We start from the raw sequence: 18,337 nt of genomic DNA on the forward strand, positions 1-18,337 counted from the left end.
TGTTAAATCATGATTGATTGGCCAGCCAATCAAAAGCTTGCTCATAAGTTTAATTGAGGTCTTGACTCTTTCCTAATATTGAGGCATCTAGGGGCTCGATTCAGCAATGGAAATGAGGCGTAAAGACTCCTTAAAGAAATAAACAATGTGGTGCATTTTCGTATTTATCACAAGCTTAGCAAATTCAATCTCGGACGGTGTGGTAGGCTCGAAACACCTTGCGTTTAATTGTGGAGGGAAAAAAAAGAAACTCTTAGTAAACTCTCTGAATATTGAGGAATGCGCGCAATTGATGCGATGTTTCGTCTTTTGTTCAGCAAAACAACAGAAGCCACAACTACGTCAATTGACAATGCCAAAAAATATTCAACTTCCACAAAAAGGGGCTGCAAAACTCGACATCCGCTTGCACGAAACACTACTGAAGTTCAAAGACCCCTACAGTTTGAGCTCGTTCTTTTCAATTCAGACTGTTGAAAATAGGAAACCAATAATTCTCGTGTTGAGGAGATCGTAAATTTTTGACCCGAGATTGCCTCTAGATAAACTTGTCGTGGTTTAAGCCGGGTCCATTTTGAGAAATAGCTTGAGGCAAAAAACATTAGTATAGAGTATATTACGAGTTAGTTAATCAAGCAGACTCATATACATAACAAAAGAGCAGCACTCTAGGACACCCTATTTATTGGTGAAACCTTCTCAAACTTCTTAGGTCTTTGTGAAGAATATTCGACGGACGCAAACGAGTAGACCACACTCACTTCAAAAGGTTAGTGGCTTCCCTTTTTTTTTCCTCTTGAAATATAGTTTGTTGTGTTCTTTTCACTTAACGTACTCGAACAATTATAGATTGACTCTATATTTATGTGTTATCTATGAGACAAAATGTGCACATGTTGAGGAATTTGTTCGCTTTTTAGCCCGTCTGTTTTCGAATGTATGAAAAGTGACTTGACAAGCAAGGATGCGTTGTGCTTTCTCTTGCGCTTTTCAACAATTTGCTTAAGATCATTTCCTTGATTTCTCATGCTTGACTGTTGCAAAAATAAATCGTTCACAAACAAACAATTTCGTGCACAAATCCTTTCTGATGGTTGGCCACGAGTTTTTGTTTACGGCGCAAATATTTACCACGTCTAGAAGTCCTAAACGCTGAGCGTCTTAAATTCGTTCCGATTGACATCGGGACGGCTAAACCGCCGTTCCGTATCACGAATCGATATTCCGACGATGGCTGTGCCACTTGGTGTGCTGTGGTAAAACGGGGGACGATTTTGTTTTACATTTCTGGTTCATTGGTTTAACACGGGTAGCACGGATTCATTCGAGTGAGGTGCGAAGATGGATACAACTGACCAGTGATCTGTGATAAGCTAGTATATAGCTTTTAATTCGATTATCCCATCGACCAGAGAAAGGTGTTACAAGGATTAGAGCCTTTTAGTTTCATTGGCGTTCACGTTCTCGGGCAAGTCGCAAACCATAGCGAAAGAACTGTAGCCGGCGCTGTTTTGTTCACTGAAGCTACCAGAGAGGACATGTAAGCCTTTTGGGCTAAATCACGGAACTTTTCGTGCTGGCCGCTCACCTGGTTAGTAAGATGGAGAAGATCGCAAGAAGTTTACTTTAAATCACATCCTCGAAACAGAATGTTTTCCTACAGTATGCGAGGTTTTAGAAACACCTTTAACAGATGTAAAATGACAACTGTCGTTGCTAACTGCCTAACTGCGCCGCGCGCTGCACGCTAAACGAAAAATCACGAAGGTAAAAAAAGAATAGTTTAGCTGAATAAATAGTTAAAAAGATAAGTCACTTGAAGTACGAAGAGAGGTTTTTAAGAAGTTGGTTTGCATCGGAATTTGAACAACTCACATTGTGTGTTGCTGAGAAGTTAGGCATAGTAAGAACACCGTTTAGACTAGAAGCAGTATGGCTGTTCTCATCAGACTTTCTTGACTATTAAACTAAATTCAACGAGGTAAGCCCACTTAGTTTACTTTCAAAGGAAAAGAGAAATTTAATTGTACAACGATGCTTTATTCTACCATTGCTATCTCCAAGGAGACACGAAACAGTTCTGGTTCGGTTCAGCAAAACGCGTCGAGTACTTCGCCGGCTAACGATAAATTTTAGAAACACATGAATATGGTGATCCTTATCTTTGTTCTTAGTCTCAAGTGCGGAAGAGTTAAAAAATAGGATTTTAGGGTGAGATATAGAGCAAGGAACTAGCCATGCCCTGATGCACGTTCGGGCAAATCGAATGCCCACTTTGAAGACCAGAGGACCTCAAAATCCTTAACGAGCAAGAAATTTATCTGTTCTTTTTGATATCTTTTTAGGGCATGCGAAATTTCTCAATGGTTACCCTTGCTCTCAACCACCAAAGGAACCCTTGACAATAAAAAGTCAAGTAAAATAAAAAACAGTTTGACAATTTTTGGGTGGATCGACGTATTTTTTTCTTAATTCTACGGCTTTGTTTAGGGAAAAAAATTGACGTTTCCTCCAAATAGGTATCAATCTCGTCGAATCCGTTCTAGTTATAGAAGCTTTTCTTGGTTTCGTGTCTTTTGCCTTCCACTCTAGCATGCAAAATTTCTTGATGTTCTTCCGTTCGATCAAGCACCCACTTAAACACTCTGGACTTCAAAGATAAAAAGGTTGCCGCAAACCAAACCAAAAGTTTTGGTTTCTTAAAATTTGAAAAAGGGGCAAAATAGAATATCAAAAATTTCAACAAAAAACCTTTTAGTTCTGCAGCTTGGGTTTTAAAATACTAAGGAAACCATGCACATAGAATTTGCCCAGGGGCGTATCGTAATTACCAAAGAATTAGTTTGAAAATTCCAATACTATATGCAAATTCTAAGGACAAATCAAGTCACGTTCTCAGGGCTTTGACGATAGAGTTAGAAAGTATACAGCGATAAAGAAAACACTTCTGAAAAAGTATGCTCCAATTTTTTAGCCTCCAAAAACGGATTCTGTGGCGGCCTTAAAAATAGAAAGGTCCTCGAAACTACCCGCGGATTAATTTTAATCTCTCTGCAACTGAACAAGGATTAATTCGGACCATCGAGCACGAAATACACGTCAGGAGCTGATCAGCTTTTAGCTTTGTTTTCATAGGGAACAACGACAAAATGTACTTGCATAATAGCCTGTCGCTTTGCTGAGTAATAGTGAACTGACGACAGGAAAATCAAAATTCCTTTCTGATGACGTCATAGATCAAGCCAGGATAGGAATTCGGCTGAGCTCACGGTAGAGAGAGCAAAACAAGTCTGAGGGACACTTGATTCAATATTTGCATTGTATTGACAATATAGAACTTATACACTTGCAGGAAGAAATCCCAGAAAACGAGGGTTTTTAGTTTTTGAAATTCCTTGGTCTGCAGTTTCAAGAAATGTCGAAATATAGCCTCCAGCAGCATATTTTTTATTGTTGAGAGGCCGGTAAAACTGATGTGATTCATCCTGATCCATGCTTAAGAGAAAAACCGCAGTTTCCTCTGGCTTCTTCTCGAAGCGACATATTACTGTCCAAAACGTACTTAACTAATTCGCGCCTTTTTAGCGGAATATTAGGATCAAGTGATCGGCTTCTTCTCATCAACAGCTCCTTAAAAATTCATCTCACGCCCTCCTTGTCAGCCAACAACGTACGCTGTTGGTAATTAGAAGTCAAAAGGTCTTGTATACGCTTTGGGACATATTGCAAAACAATGACAAAACGCTCTAATATTAAAGCTTTACATCTTAGAAGTTCAAGACCAACCGCCTAGTCGCGTCTCTACTGGTTCTAACTGTGTTATTGAGGATTGAGATAAGTCGACGAGAGTCTCCTTAACTTCATTCTAGCATGAAATTGGCAAAAGTGGACCACTAGTTTATCGACCGAAAAACAAATAAGCACAACCGTTTGTAATCGTCAGTGAGTGTTAAGTAGTTGCTGAATCCCTTTATTGAAATAATGTTTTCCGCCTACCTCATTTTTCGACTTTCGTCGGAAGTAACAAAGGGTTTGTTCGCTCAAAGAGATGCAAATCATTGGTTGCCTAGTTTCGAAGCAAAATACGTTTTTGAACAAAATAGGACGCCCTATTAAAACATCAACACAAAGAGTTGTTTTCAATAGGGCTTGGGATAATGTCCATCCCATTCCTTGAAAGTTTTCCGTTTGCGTTTCTGCGCCTAGAGGTTCTCTTCCGTCCTGTGTGCTGTCTGTTATAGTTAGGGAATTGGGGAGACACGGAAGAGCGAGTAACTGAACATCGGTCACAGTTTAATGCTCTGGCACCTTCCTACCATTTATATGCAATTCAGCATGGATTTCTCTGCCCTTATTAAAATGTGCGCCCAATGAAATACAAATCGAGCCTATAAATTGCGCTCTGTTCATTTATGCTAATATAATACGGTGTCTCTGCGCGCAATCCCGACGCAACAAGTCAAACAGGAAATTCGTATGTCCTCTCATGAAGGTCATTCGCAATTCGAAATCGTTCACTGACCTCAAAGCGAGCTACAAGAGCTGACCAAAGCTATCTAGAGAGTCTCGGGTGGTCTGTCTTGCGAGTCTAGTTTAAAATCCCGGGGGAAGAAACTGACGATTGAGCGATTGTTCTTTTATTAAACGCTCATGAATGACAGAACCGCCGTTGTGCAATTGTGATTTGTGCGCCCTAATTAGGTTTCACGAACAATACCCTTTCTCCGTGGGCCAATCAGGAATTTCGTTAAGGAAATCTGTCAATCAGTTTTGAGTTGGGTTTCGAATGCAATATTCCGAAACCCAAGATATCGAAGGGTGCGATCATTTGCAAGTTTAACGTCCCACGCCACGAGGTGTTGGCAAGGAATGCGAACTTGGCAAGGCTCTTCTCTGTTTCTTGTTCCCTTCCGTGCTTGAAACGCTTCATTGATCTGCAGAAGAAACTTGATAGTATTTGTGCTCTTTATTTGATTTTCACAGGTTTTCGCTTACGGCCCACTGACAGTGTTTAGTAACGCTTGGCTGGGTTCGAACGTCCGTAGCGCCTGAGTGATTTTTGGAAAGGCAAAATACATATACGGATCAACGGTCCCCTGGAATGGCACATACTACGAAACAAGGTAGCTAATGAATGTCGTGTTTAGTAACAAAACAAACCCGAAAGCGCACTCTAAGAGCTTATTTACTGCTTCGCAGGACACGGTGGAGTGAATCAACTTGGAGGCTTGTTCGTGAATGGAAGACCCCTTCCCGATGTTGTTCGTTCAAGAATTGTTGAGCTGGCTCAGAGTGGAGTTCGGCCATGTGACATTTCAAGGCAGTTGAGGGTTTCCCATGGCTGTGTCAGCAAGATTCTATGCCGGTTCTACGAGACTGGCTCCATTAAACCAGGGGTAATCGGAGGAAGCAAGCCGAAGGTCGCAACAGGTCCTGTTGTTAACAAAATCGCGGAATATAAGCGTGCCAACCCCACCATGTTTGCTTGGGAGATTCGAGACCGGCTTCTTAGCGAAAATGTTTGCTGCCCTGACAATGTTCCCAGTGTGAGCTCCATCAATAGAATTGTCCGAAATCGTATCAACAGCGCAGATAGCAAAATAAGCCCTGGAAAGGCAGAAGATGTCATGAACGTCGGCCCCGAAGGCTTGAAAGTAGAGCAGTCGAACATCCACATGCCACGCAATTCTTACTCAATTAGTGGCATATTAGGAATGGGACCTCAACATCCCGGAAATTCGGTTCCCCCGAGCAAGAGAAAGCACTCAGTGGAAAGCGCAGAGAGTACAGGTATTTATTTTGTAATTTTGATGTTGTGTGATGGAGTCCTTGCTGGCGAGAAACCCTATACATGCATCTAAGACAGGTCACTTTTCTGCACATGCGCGTGTTGTTCATTTCGTAATTCAGATCCTTGGCGCGCGCGCGAAAATTCTTGTCTGCATGCATATTTTATTTATCAGTGCGGAAGAGACAGAAAAACTGTGTGTAGCTTGCTGCACAATGGATCTCGCTGTTCTACAACACATCAGAGGATAGTCATGTGCTAAAAAATTAGCATACTACTCAAGACTACTGGGGCTCCATAATTGTCAAAAATATAAAGCATGCTCATTGTGATTTTTACACAGTTTCTTTTCTTTTTTTCTTCTCATGAAACGTTTTAAATTTGAGTAAAAAACTGTACCTTTAATGGCCTGTTTTTCTGTATTTGAAATTGTTTTTTACTTTACTCCTTGTACATACATGTACATCTGTAACTTTTACACTTTTAAGTTTGTTGAACCATCTCCTTTTAAGCTTGTTTGTGGAATAGAGAGCTATGCTATGTTAAATTGCATCTAAGAAAAATACCTGGACCCAGGTGCTTAAAATTATCTTGAAGTCGCACGTTTATTGTTAATGCCTTGCGTGTGTTCTACAGCCCGGTCAAACTAGTTAAAAGCGGGACACAGATGATAAAATGAAGTGGTTCTAGTACAATGGTGTTTCAAGCTTTGCATCAGTTTTGTAGAACAAATAAGAAATAACAGTTTATTAATAGTGTTTGAATTTTCTGATTTCTCTTGAAAGGGAGTCATTCAGAAGAAGAGGTACAAGCTGAAGGGGACGTGGGATCCCCAACAGATTTGCGTGGTCACAAAATAGTTCGTCGACAACGCACTACATTCTCCGGAGAGCAAATTGAACAATTAGAAAAGACATTTGAGAAGACACACTATCCTGATGTCTTCACACGTGAAAAACTTGCACAGGACGTTGATCTTTCTGAGGCAAGAATTCAGGTAGCAAAGTCATTGCTGTTAATGCTGGAAAAGGAGTTATCAAAATTGCAGTGCTGTTAGTCTTTCTGCCATTTAAAGAGCAGGAATTGTCTATCACTGACTTAGAAAAACTCTAACAAACCTTAGAAACAATTGCGGGAAATTGTTTTTTTGCAGCTTCATTGCAACTAATAATAGTAACCTACTGACCTGATCTAATTACTTGATATGCAATAGAGCTCACAAAAGCTGAAATTAAGTCGAAGTAAAGGTTGAGGGTGAGGGAGTTACAAGATGCCATTGTTTACGACAATATATGACATTAAAAGAAATTGTAACACAACACAGCAAAACAGTTGAAAACACTTTATAGAAGCAAAATCTAATTTTTGACTTTCTCCCTTTTTTCCGATTATCTTAGCTTGTTTTATTGTATACACTTCACTTTTTTCGAGTCAAGTTTGTGCATTATTCTCATTCCATTTTTTCCTTTTGCTGCATAAATTACCAATGTCATACCAACTTGGAATCTTATATTTTTTCTCTGTGATATCTCAACCACACAGAAGTAATCAGTGTGACTGAGGGAAAATTATTATTTTTTAATTTTTCGCAAGTTTTATTGAAGTTCATTTGTCTGCATCTGTAACTCCTGGCTGTTCAGTGGAAGTGTTATGCCATTGGTGAATTTGATTTTCCTTCCAGCTTAGCAGTGATGGATTTAACCTGGTCTAATTTCTTACTTGATACCTCGTTACAATTGTTAATTCATTATATGCTATGTATACATGAAGCGCTTGTAAATAACCAAGCCGTAATGCAAAACCAACCAGTAATGCTAATTGCATTGTGGTGTTAGCCTCAGTCATACATGTAGGGTCTACTCTGTTAAATTTGCACTTGAAACCTGACTGATACTTAATGCATTTTCCAACAATGTAAATAATTATTTCATATTTTCAAATATATTTCAGACTTGACCCAATCCATGATTCTTCAATATCATTTCTTATTTTCCAAGACTTTTAGGAAATGTATATTTTAATTTACAGTAACTCTGCAATCATCAAAGCCTAACTTGGTCATGCTTATCAATGCCTTCCCCTAAGGTCAGAGTGAGAGATAGCCCTGTCACAATGTGGTTTAGGATTAAAAAGGTCCATTGACATGTCATGGTGTTTCTTCCAGAAAATTGGGTCCATAAAGCCATCAAAACTTTAAAACTAAACCAAATAATGACCTCTACCATCTACTCTTCTACAGGTTTGGTTCTCTAATCGACGGGCCAAGTTTAGGAAACAAGAAAAGGTTCCTCCTATAAGCAGCCCCACAGCAGCCAGCCCTGCTCAATCAATACCCACCACCTTCATTAACACAGCTGGGTACCCTACTACTGTTATTAGCCCTCCACCAAATCATCCTACCCCTGTTCACGATGACGGCATTCCATCAAATCAGTACCCTCAGACTCATGAAGTGAGTTGCGTGACACTAAATGTATTTTTGTATGTTACATGTATATTAATTTATGGTTTGCATGACATATTGATGGATAAGTGCATGGTATTATCCTGTGATTTTACTGTAAATCTTTTTAAACCAGTGAATTCTTAAAGTCAATGACGTTGTATCAATATATGAAGTGCAGTTGTAACTATTAATTCCATGGAGGAAATTCTGTAGTGTGATCATGCACATAAAATTCTTCACATGGTGGTTTTCTTTTTCTAGTATCTAAACACAGTTGAAAATGGGTTTGCATCATAGACCCCTAAAAGACTTAACCACATCAAATTATTCCTCTTAAGCAAACAGGAGGTAATCTGGAACCAGGGGCCTTTTTAGGTCAATCCTTCAAATGAAAAATTGAGACTTTTTATGAATTTACATGGTGGAGGTTCCGTACACTGTTACTTGTACAACTATTTTGTGACAAAGGATGAACCAGAACAACTCAGAATCAGCCATTCCTGCTTCTGTTTTGCCTGGCACTGAACTTGTTATTGACTTTTAATCAAGTTCTTTATCTCTATTATCAACAGAATACACCTGTTAAAGCAGAATTAACCGAACTGAAGCCAGTGACAGACCCTAGTTTGACTATGCATACAACAATGCATACAACAATGGGAATCCCTAACCTTGCTCCAGCCCCTCAAGTTCAACAGCCATCTTATGAAATGATGCGGCCCTCTGCTGCCACTCCCAGTCAGACATTTATTGCTGTTCCAAGTGCAAATCTGGTCCAAGCCTCCCATCCTATGGCCAGTGGGCAGGGATACACCATGCGCCTTAGTGACCACACTCAGTCAAGTGTTTCCAACAATAGCTCATCAGCAGTGTTCTCTTCTGTTGGGCAGTCTATCATGACAATGTCACCTTCTCAAGCTGTTCGTAAGTATTTTACTTTGAGCCAGTTCAGGTATTAGACATGTAGTGCTGATGAAAAGTCACCTCCCGAAAGCTCATATGACAGTCCTGTTAAAGGAGTTCTTTTTGTTTTAATATTTTTTTATTCTTTTGTTTTCTTAGGTAGCCCTGTACAATATCAAAGGGTCATAACAAGTGGTAAGAATTTAAGTGCCTTTAATGTTTAATTTCACTGTCTTACACTAGGTGAATTGCAGTATTGTACAGGCCAGGAATCCTGTTTTTTCAAAACGCCTTGGGAAAAGCAAATTGGTTTGAATTACAGTGTTATGGCAAGTTTGAAAAATGGGGGGTAAAGTTTACATTGTTTGACTGGTGACGGGAAGTTGGGCTTGGGAATTTTGGAAAACCGAGGGTTTTGGAGAATTTTTGATTCTGTGACCATTCCATTGAAAAGATACCTGTACGATGAGTTCTTTTTCATGATGTCATAAGATTAGTAAATGCAAAAATATTCAACTAACAGTGGAAGTGTCCTCTTTTAAGTATCCTCTTTTACACATAGGTGGAGATGTCCAAGCCACTTCCCCTCCTGCGGCCAATCCAGCACCAGGATATGTACTGCCACCTGTGAGCACACTCACAAAGGGTCAGCTCCCTGCCGACATGACTGGGCAATTCCCTCCGGCTAGTTATGCCCAAGTCCAGCCTCCATACCCTGATCAGTGGATTCCGTATGCGCCTCAAGGGTTCATTGGCAGACCAACAGTCTTTCTACCAGCAAACTGGTAATGCTGTGTGATAACTGTACGTTTTTTGATGATCATACACAATATTATAAATCCGCTGGGGGCCCCTGTCACTTAATAAGTAATGGACCCTCAGTTCATTCAGAAAATTCCATCTTTTCCCCGATTTTTGGGAAGGAGGAAAACCTTGTAAATTCCAGAATTTTTTTTTCTTTGATCCCGAAGTAGAATTTTCAGATTTTGCAGTTAGTGGTTTCCTTCAGAAAAAAAAAATCATCCCTCCCCCCCTCCAAAATTTGTTTGCTCCATTCATTCTTGGTATGAAATTCCTGAACCTTTTTGGTTCACTTAAGAATACATTTGTTAGACATCTTTTTCTATTTAAAAAGAAACTCCATAGTAGTATTTGCACTCCCCTTCAGAGTATGTTCTAATCTGTAACATGCAAGGGAGAAAGCAAGTCATCTTCTAACTTAATAATTAACTAAGACTAGTAAGAAGTAGCCCTGGTCAAGCAAAATGGTGAGAGCTGCTTGCCCAAAGGACAAGCAAGGAATCAAGTTTTTTTCAAGCCCTGAGCACAGTCTGTTTTATTTTTCATTATTGCGTAAGAAGAAATCCGATCTCTAAGAGTATTTGAAGTCCCATACAGTGTGCATCTCACTGAAATTTCTTTCAATTGTGATTCTTCAGGACTGCTCCAGCTCCACCACCCACGGCACGAATGCCCACTGCAAAACTAAGCACCTCTGCATAGAACGGTTTCACTATGGACTCCTAAAGTCATCATCATTATCATCATCTCACTGAAGTCACTGAGTGGTCAATAGCCCATAATACAGTTGCAGGTGGAAACAGGGCTGGAGTTGACCATGTTTTGATACAACCCTATACAACCCTTCCTGCTTTATTATGTAAATCATGTTGTTGTTATGCTATCTAGTATTTTTTAAGCATAATTTCCGTAATAAGAAAAGGAGGAAGATTTGTATCAAATCAAGGTCAACCTTAGCCTCACTTTCATTCAAAAGTTAGGATACAAAGCCGGCAACTGTGAAATGGTTTATTACGTCAAAGACAGATTTTCAATGTGTTTCTTGGAAATGGCTATGGTATTTTTAATTCATGCAATATTTTGTGTGCTAGGGGTGTAAATTAGACTTTTTTTCTAAAGAAAATAACATGTGAATTTTTTAACGGTTAAAACGATCAATACGTTAGTACACGTGTACTCGTTAGCTATATTTAGAATATATTTCATGGTCAGTCTACCACAGTATAATCATTATTTTAGGATATCTTGGAATTCAATGATAGTTTTGACTCTATTTTTATACCCAATCAAGTAGTGAGAATAGTATACATATTTTCGAAATTTACACTACTTAAGAATTATACAGTGTGCATTACCTCGTAAAAATGTATAGTTTGGTTCAAAACCATAGGGGCTTTTTAGCCAGCCCTTTGCTGAAATGTATTTTTGGTACTCATTTAACGTCACAGATGTACTTTTATTTACATGCTGTCGCTAACAAGAGTTAACATATTAAACTGTGTGGCTTTGCTCCTTTCCCATGATGGTCATTAGGGAGCTTGGGCATCGACGGGGGTGACGACAGCCACAACGTTAATTCAAAAATAAATTTGCGTTTTTTCAAACTTAGTTGTGTTTACTCCAACTCGCCAAAAAAGTCAAACATTTCCCTAGAGGTGAACTGTTGGGGACCGCACTCAATTTGTGAAAGAGACTGAAAGAAAAATTCGTCGTCGTGTGTTCACGTCCTGCATAACAGGTCGCACGAGGAAATTTCACGTCCTGTTCGAACAAGGTCAACCTTCGAAGTGTGCTACATGTGCAAAATTGTTGTTTTGCTTATCAAACCTGTTGCTTTTTTGACGTTGTCGTTGTCGTCGTCGTTGCTAAAGCTCCCTATTGGGATTTGGAAGAGGAGGGGCGTTTAGGGCCAAAATTAAAAAAAGTTTGAACCTAAAGTGGAATTTCCAGAGGGTTAGGGGGGATTGAACGATTAAAACCATTGTGGGGGCGTACGGATATTAATTTTCTGGAACAAAAAAATGTAGCAAATTGACCTTGCTTAATAACAATTCATGGTATTGCACACATTCTCTCAATATTGTGCTTTGCTTGCTCCTTAAATGTGGTATGCAGCGAGTGAAATCATATCGGCGAGCTATACTGAACATTGCGCATTGTACATGTATGCTTTCATATCGAACAGTTCCTTTCATAATATTACTCCCATACGTTTTGCTGGGTGACCTTCTTAGTGATCTACATTTAGTTAGTCATTAATCAATTCCCAAATTAGCCCGGTACTGTGATCACCGTTTTTGTCTGCAATGTTGGAGGATGAAACCTAGTTAGAAGAACTGTGTGTCAATGAAATTTTTGAATTCAATTTTCTTTGCACTTCAAAAAGGAAGCTTTTTTATAACCTGGTCTAGGCTCCAGTTCTTAGAGGGTCGATTAGCGTTAACAGGGGTTATTTCTAACCTACTGTTAGACTGTTTTGCATTGTCACTGTGGGTTAACCTGAGAGAGGCCGATGAGAAAAACATTTGTATAAGCCTCAGCCACATATATCTAGAAGTGTGTACTTAGTTGACACCCCTGGGCTAGAACTTTAAAGTCTGTAATTGTAGTAAAATATACTACGTAATAAGATATTTAATGGCACCCTAATGGGGAAAGAGTAGAAGGTTCAGCTAAGCGAGATGAATCGAATATTGTAACATAGGGTGAAGTCTGTGTAACGCAATGTACGTATGCTGCGTTGTATATATTTTAAGTCTCAGATGTGATGACACTAGTTTCACTTACACGAATGCTTTTCCTGACGTACGTAGATAACTGTTGGTAGAATAAAGGCTTGTTAGGGCGTTAACTTATAGGAACAAATAGAGCAAAAACAAGTCGAGAAATACTTTTCTGCAATAACTGTAGCGATAACTTGTATTGACCGAGGAGGTTTCGAGACGTGATCTAGTGTCGCTTTTTCTACGACGTTCTCATTTTTTGAGCAGTTTTAGTGCTATTTGCTCGGTGTAGAAAATTGGCTTAGGGACAGAGTGAATTTCTTTTTTTTTTCTTGAATTTTAGCGGAGATTCTGTAGATAATTAGAGGTAGCCTACCTAGAAACGGTGCTTGTTCCGAAATTGTGATTTTTTTTTTGTCATGCTCAAAGAGCGTGGCTGATTCTTACTGTGACTTTTGTAGGGAAGGACAAATTAGGATATTTTTTTAAAAATATACTTTCAGAAATAAGAGGTGCAAAAAATTGGTTATGTATTTTTCTAAAACCTTGGCCTTTTTGTATTGTTTCGGAATAGCTACAAAAATCAGGGTTCGTACTTCATCCTGAAATACTACTCCACTTACAAGAATGAGCCTCTTAGGAGTGTGAAGTACTTACGTGCAAAAATCTATATTTTGATGCACATTCCTGATAAAAAACTCTCGCATTGAATGATTACAGCATGAATGCATCGAAGAATTAGAGGCCGTTTTATTTTTCTTCCCTTTCGAAAGTAATGTATATACTTTTATATTTTTGTATCATCCAATGGAAATTTCTGGAGTTTTATTCCTTCTCAGTAGTACGAACGCTGAAAAGGTGTGAAAGCTAATTTGTCTACTTATAAGATGAACTGTATTTTCTAACTGCACTGACAAAGACCTTATTTTTGCTTGATCAACTGATGCAATACGTGTACGGACTATTTAAGCACCATTGTATGTATTTAAAGGGTACATTTAGTCTGTTTGTCAATAAAGTGTAACATTTGTAAATCCTTTTTTTTTCAGTATGTCATGGAAACTGAAATTACTGATCATTGTCAGTTATTCGGAAGCGTAGCACTTGCTGCTTTCAACGTTCCTTACTTTTTAATAATGAAGAAAAGTCCTTTCATTTTCTCCCTCCTCCCTACATTTTCGCCCCTATTTCTCCCTCTTCTCTAATTTTTCGGGCCATTTCTTCTCCGTCCTCCCTGATGTACCTCCCCTCTAACCAGATTTGGGTAGAGAGGGTCATCAGTATGGAATTTCTTCGGTCGTTCCTCAGACGTCATTTTTCGTGGAAACCAGTGGTGGCGTCGGGAAATGTCGGCTGTTTTCTTAGGCTAATCATCCCCCCCCCCCGCCCCCCGCCCTTGCTACACAACAATTACATGAAGATGGAGTGTTGCGACTTTTTTCGGCGCGTTGATTACACAGTACCGAAGAGCACGAAGGTGGGTGTCTTATGAGTGAGTCACTATGGGTAACGACAATTCGGGGCATATAGTGTCTAGTGCCTGGAGGTCATCCAGGCCACTCAACTAACAGTCCAGCTAGCTAACGTCGCTCTTGAGTCTTCACCGGACAATAATCCAAGGGAATATATCTACTTCATCGCCAGAGATTGGTACGATTACTCAACAAATAATCGGCAGAACAAAATCCAGCATAGTTTGCAAAGCTTTAGCAACTGCCACAAGAGAGAAACCACTATGAGAAGAATAAACAGCACAGGGATTATTCCAAGAATGATAACTTGAACTACCTGCAAAACCGTTAAACAGATGCGTTCCTGGTCTGACAGAATCTCTCCACTGGTAGAAAACGTACCTAATGCCATATTGATATCTACCAGAACAAGCAGGGCGGTCAAGGAGATTGTCTCTGCGTAATTGACTCGAGAGTCTTTAAACGGCCTCTTCCATAAGTGATGTGCAAGGATGAAAGCACAGGCAAAAGTTAAGCAAACCATTCGAATGAAAGGAGGGACTATAAAAGTGTCCAGCGAAATTAGTATCAGACGTCGACCAATGAGAACACTCTCCCAGTAAACAGTACAAGAACCATTGTTGTCAATACATTGCTTGAAAGGTCCGTAAACGACCTCTGCTATTTGATTACGGGAGGAGGAATCTCTTGTCCTGCGATCTGCTGGAATCAAGGGAAGGTCTTCTCCGTTAACCTGTTGAAGAGATTCTGCCTGGCTAAGAGAAACCTTCTTGCAGGAAATCATCCAATGAAAGGCAAACGGCAAAGGAAACAGGCATGCGAACAAAAACTGCTTTGCCGATATCCCATTACCGTGAAGCAGTTTGGACCCGCGATACAGAACAAAGATAAAGGGTATTACAACAACGATAATATAAACGCCGCATATCTTTTGCCACCACTGCCAGCAATGGATATTTCCATCATAGAAGAAACGTGAAGTTGATTGAAACGGGACGCAGTTCAACGCCTTTAGAGTTGTTCTTGTCAGTGTTGAGTATCCTAGCAAGAAGCAGTCTGTTGTGGCTGCCATGTACTGTCCTGTGGGAGGAAAGACCGGGGATTTTTTGTGAAAGTTTCTTATAGCTCCGTGGGTAAGGAAAATAGATAGGATAAAAAATAGCACGGCAAAAACTTGGGAAGCCTGCAAGAACATCTTTGAAACCACTGTAAGTCCTGGACATGGGCAAATAAAACCGTCCTTTGAGCTAATTGCTTTGAAGTCGAACCAACCGATTGCGGAACGTAACAGGTAGTTTTCTAATAAATACATCTCAGTGTTCTTGGACTCTAAAACTAAACTGGCGACCTGATAGAAATAGAAAATGACTTTGAGGTAGCCTCCACCGTCCACCAATTCTGAGTTATTTGCGGAGTGGTGGCCGGCAAGGCTTGGTTTTCCCCACGGAAACAGCCTCTTTACCACATTTACGACGGGAGTCTTCCACAGAAGAAAGAAGGCAAATGATAAGCTGTAAAACGAAGCAACGAACCAGAACCAGTAATCCGTGCAGTCGACACTTTTTCGGCATTGTGCAGAGAAGAGAGTTTCTGTGAAACCAGGTTTACACGATCCACAGAGAACACCAATGCGGTCTCCAGAACAACCAGTTGACAGATAACGTAGATTGTCGTATGGACAGCTAACATTGTGATGAGGACAGCAGTAATCGGCTGGACATTGCTGAAAGTTGACCGATCCATGGTCCGAGTGTAAGGGAAATCCCCAGAAAGAGGGTTTAGCAGCGATATTCTCTGTGCAGTTGCCACCGTATGGGCAGGGTCGACAGTTTTCTGCAAATGGTTCAACGCTGAAAAATCCTGGTGCGCACCGTTTACAAGAATAAGTGAAAGACTGCGAACTGGCGATGAAAGTCCCATATGGACAGCCCTGGTTTGTAACAAATTGATGATGGGAGAAATTTGATAATCTTTTTACCGTCCCAACAGGGCATTGAATGATCGTTGAAATGTCAATACGTAAAAAGCTTGACTTTGTGATCATTAAGTAAGAGTCAATGTCTTGAAAGGCCTGTACAGAAAGACGCGTGTTGACAAGTTTTATGGATCCTGAGCTTGCAAAGTATATGAATCCTCTAAAATTAGGCGGAACGTTTTCCATCCGAGCTAACTCAAACGATGAGTTGATGAGCTCTAGATGAGCAGATCCCTCACCGATAAAAATGTTTGAGCCTAAGAATTGTCCATAATTTTCATCAAATTGGCAGTTTTTTAGAACGTACCAACCGTTTTGTAACCGCAAAGTAGTGGAGAATTCGCGGCTGTTGTTTTGGAAGAGAACTCCCGTAAATGTCACGTAATTTTTGTAAATCCAGTTGGGCATGTGGCAAGCAGAAGGATCTATTTCATCGGATGGCAGACGTATCAATGCAATCCTACCCAAGAGATGCGCATTGTTCTCAAAGGTAGAGTTTTGCACCAGTATTTGATTACCTTTTCCGCCAGGAGAACCGAAGACGAAAAATAAAGCCAGACTTTCAAAAACAGAGGTTATAAAAGAATTTGCTTCAAATTTAAGACGGTCGATCTGCAGCAAAGAACTTGACTTAACTTTAATCTCCAATGAAAAAAATTCATTGTTTTCGAAGTGCGAGTCTTGCATCAAAAGTGTTGAATTTTCATTATGTTCATTCATCCCTAGTTGAATAAATATTCCTCCGCCTTTGTTGTTCCTGTACTGTAAGTTACAGATGTTCAGATGAGCCGTATAAAAACCAGCCAGAAGGAAATGTATCGGCTGTCCTGCCAATGTGGTGTTATCAGCACGAGGCCTTGCATAATTCCCAGAGACGGCCGTTCTAATCATTGTAAAGTTGAGTCGGTAGGCGTCAATGACTGCTATCTTCCAGTTGTATGAAAACCGCTCATCGTGAAAGTTCCAAAGGAAATTGCAGTCTTTGATAATGATGTTCAGGTTATACCCTCCAATTTGCAATGTTGAGGCCCCCATTGCAGCTTTGTTCAACAAAAAGGAAACTTTTTCCAGTAGGACTTTCAAATGGCCTCCTTCAATGTCAAGTGTTAAAGCTCCGCCATTAGGAAAGTTCGTGGCAAACTCAGGTTCATGTAAAACGTTCTTTACAAATGAGACATTTCTAACAAGAATCGACACCGTTGTTGACAAAATACCTAAGGCATACAGTGCAGAGCCGCCGTTCTTAGCACTGTTGCCAATGAACTTACTATCTACAATCTTTAAAGAAAATTCTTGGGTATCTTCTAAAACTAAGGCCCCGCCCTCTAATGGGGAGCTGTTATTAAGGAAAACAGAGCTACTGATGGACATGTTCACGACACCGGTACCGCTCTTAGTAATTGCTCCTCCGACATTATGCGAAAACGTTCCGCCACCAATTTTCACATAAACACGGGCTCTTGATTCGCGCCTGCTGCAATGTTTTATAGAGCAGTAAATCATAGGAGAGACGGTCGCATTTTCAGTATTTTTGTTGTTTTTGTATTTTCCTCTCGACTTCCTGTTCGCAAAACTTGCTGAACTGGTTTTGATCAAAAGGCTTCCTTCAGGAGAAACGTTTCCTACGAATGACGTATTGGTTAAATTCACAGATGAAAAGGAAGATAAAGTAGTCTGTTTGGCTGATAATAGAACTATAAAAACAGCAACAGGAGTTCCTGTGAGACTTACCCAAGTAGCAGTATTGTTCAAAAATGCTGTGTCATCAACTTCGACCTTGGGTCTGTTCCCGGCCACACGAACACACGGAAAGCTGTTGTTCTTGAAGAAGGAACTCTTTATCGCCAGGATAAATTGTCCTTCGGAAGACTGAAAGTTAATGACGGCCGTCGCGTTTGGAAAAGAAATAGCATCTCTGAATACGCAACTTTCGACAAACAGTGAACATTCCTGGACAACGATCCGACTGTTAATGAGTGTAAGCCCCATGAACCGAATACTAACCGTTCCCGATGCATTTCGGCCATCAAACATAATTTGCTTTGCACTGCACTTGAGATATACCTCCGCGTTTCCAAATTTTTTAAAAGATAAGCTTTTGTCGGCGAATATTCCATTCTGGTTTGACATCAGCGAGGAGCAAGGGTATGGATCACGTGATGTGTCGGTGCCATCGATGCGAATAGTGTCGTTCCACTGCGCCTGTGTAGTGGCGAAAGCAATTGTTCT

At 40.1% G+C, this 18,337-nt stretch overlaps 2 protein-coding genes across 5 annotated transcripts in view; one reads left to right on the forward strand and one right to left on the reverse strand.

Annotated features, from left to right (window-relative positions):
• Nucleotides 1–382: 382 nt before the first annotated feature.
• LOC140948752 (paired box protein Pax-6-like) lies at nt 383–13,695 on the forward strand. Of its 4 annotated transcripts, none has more exons than XM_073398021.1 (9): nt 383–769; nt 4,984–5,123; nt 5,200–5,790; nt 6,574–6,785; nt 8,028–8,240; nt 8,807–9,158; nt 9,297–9,332; nt 9,700–9,941; nt 10,577–13,695. In XM_073398021.1, exons 2-8 carry the CDS (start codon nt 5,102–5,104, stop codon nt 9,924–9,926), a joined length of 1,653 nt encoding a protein of 550 aa, XP_073254122.1. In that variant the 5' UTR covers nt 383–769; nt 4,984–5,101; the 3' UTR covers nt 9,927–9,941; nt 10,577–13,695. The 4 variants fall into 4 exon arrangements, with proteins under 4 accessions (XP_073254122.1, XP_073254119.1, XP_073254121.1 ...); XM_073398018.1 differs by having other exon boundaries at nt 390–769; nt 9,700–9,922; XM_073398020.1 differs by having other exon boundaries at nt 391–769; nt 6,574–6,773; nt 9,700–9,922.
• A 368-nt stretch (nt 13,696–14,063) lies between these two features.
• The window catches only part of LOC140947895 (uncharacterized), a 7,326-nt gene continuing 3,052 nt past the window's right edge, over nt 14,064–18,337 (reverse strand). The window contains exon 2 of the mRNA XM_073397111.1: nt 14,064–18,337. This exon is cut by the window's right edge and continues 89 nt beyond it. Within this exon, the coding sequence (XP_073253212.1) occupies nt 14,318–18,337 (4,020 nt within the window). The 3' untranslated portion in view covers nt 14,064–14,317.

This window comes from Porites lutea, chromosome 9 (assembly GCF_958299795.1).
Source record: "Porites lutea chromosome 9, jaPorLute2.1, whole genome shotgun sequence".
Taxonomy (NCBI): domain Eukaryota; kingdom Metazoa; phylum Cnidaria; class Anthozoa; order Scleractinia; family Poritidae; genus Porites; species Porites lutea.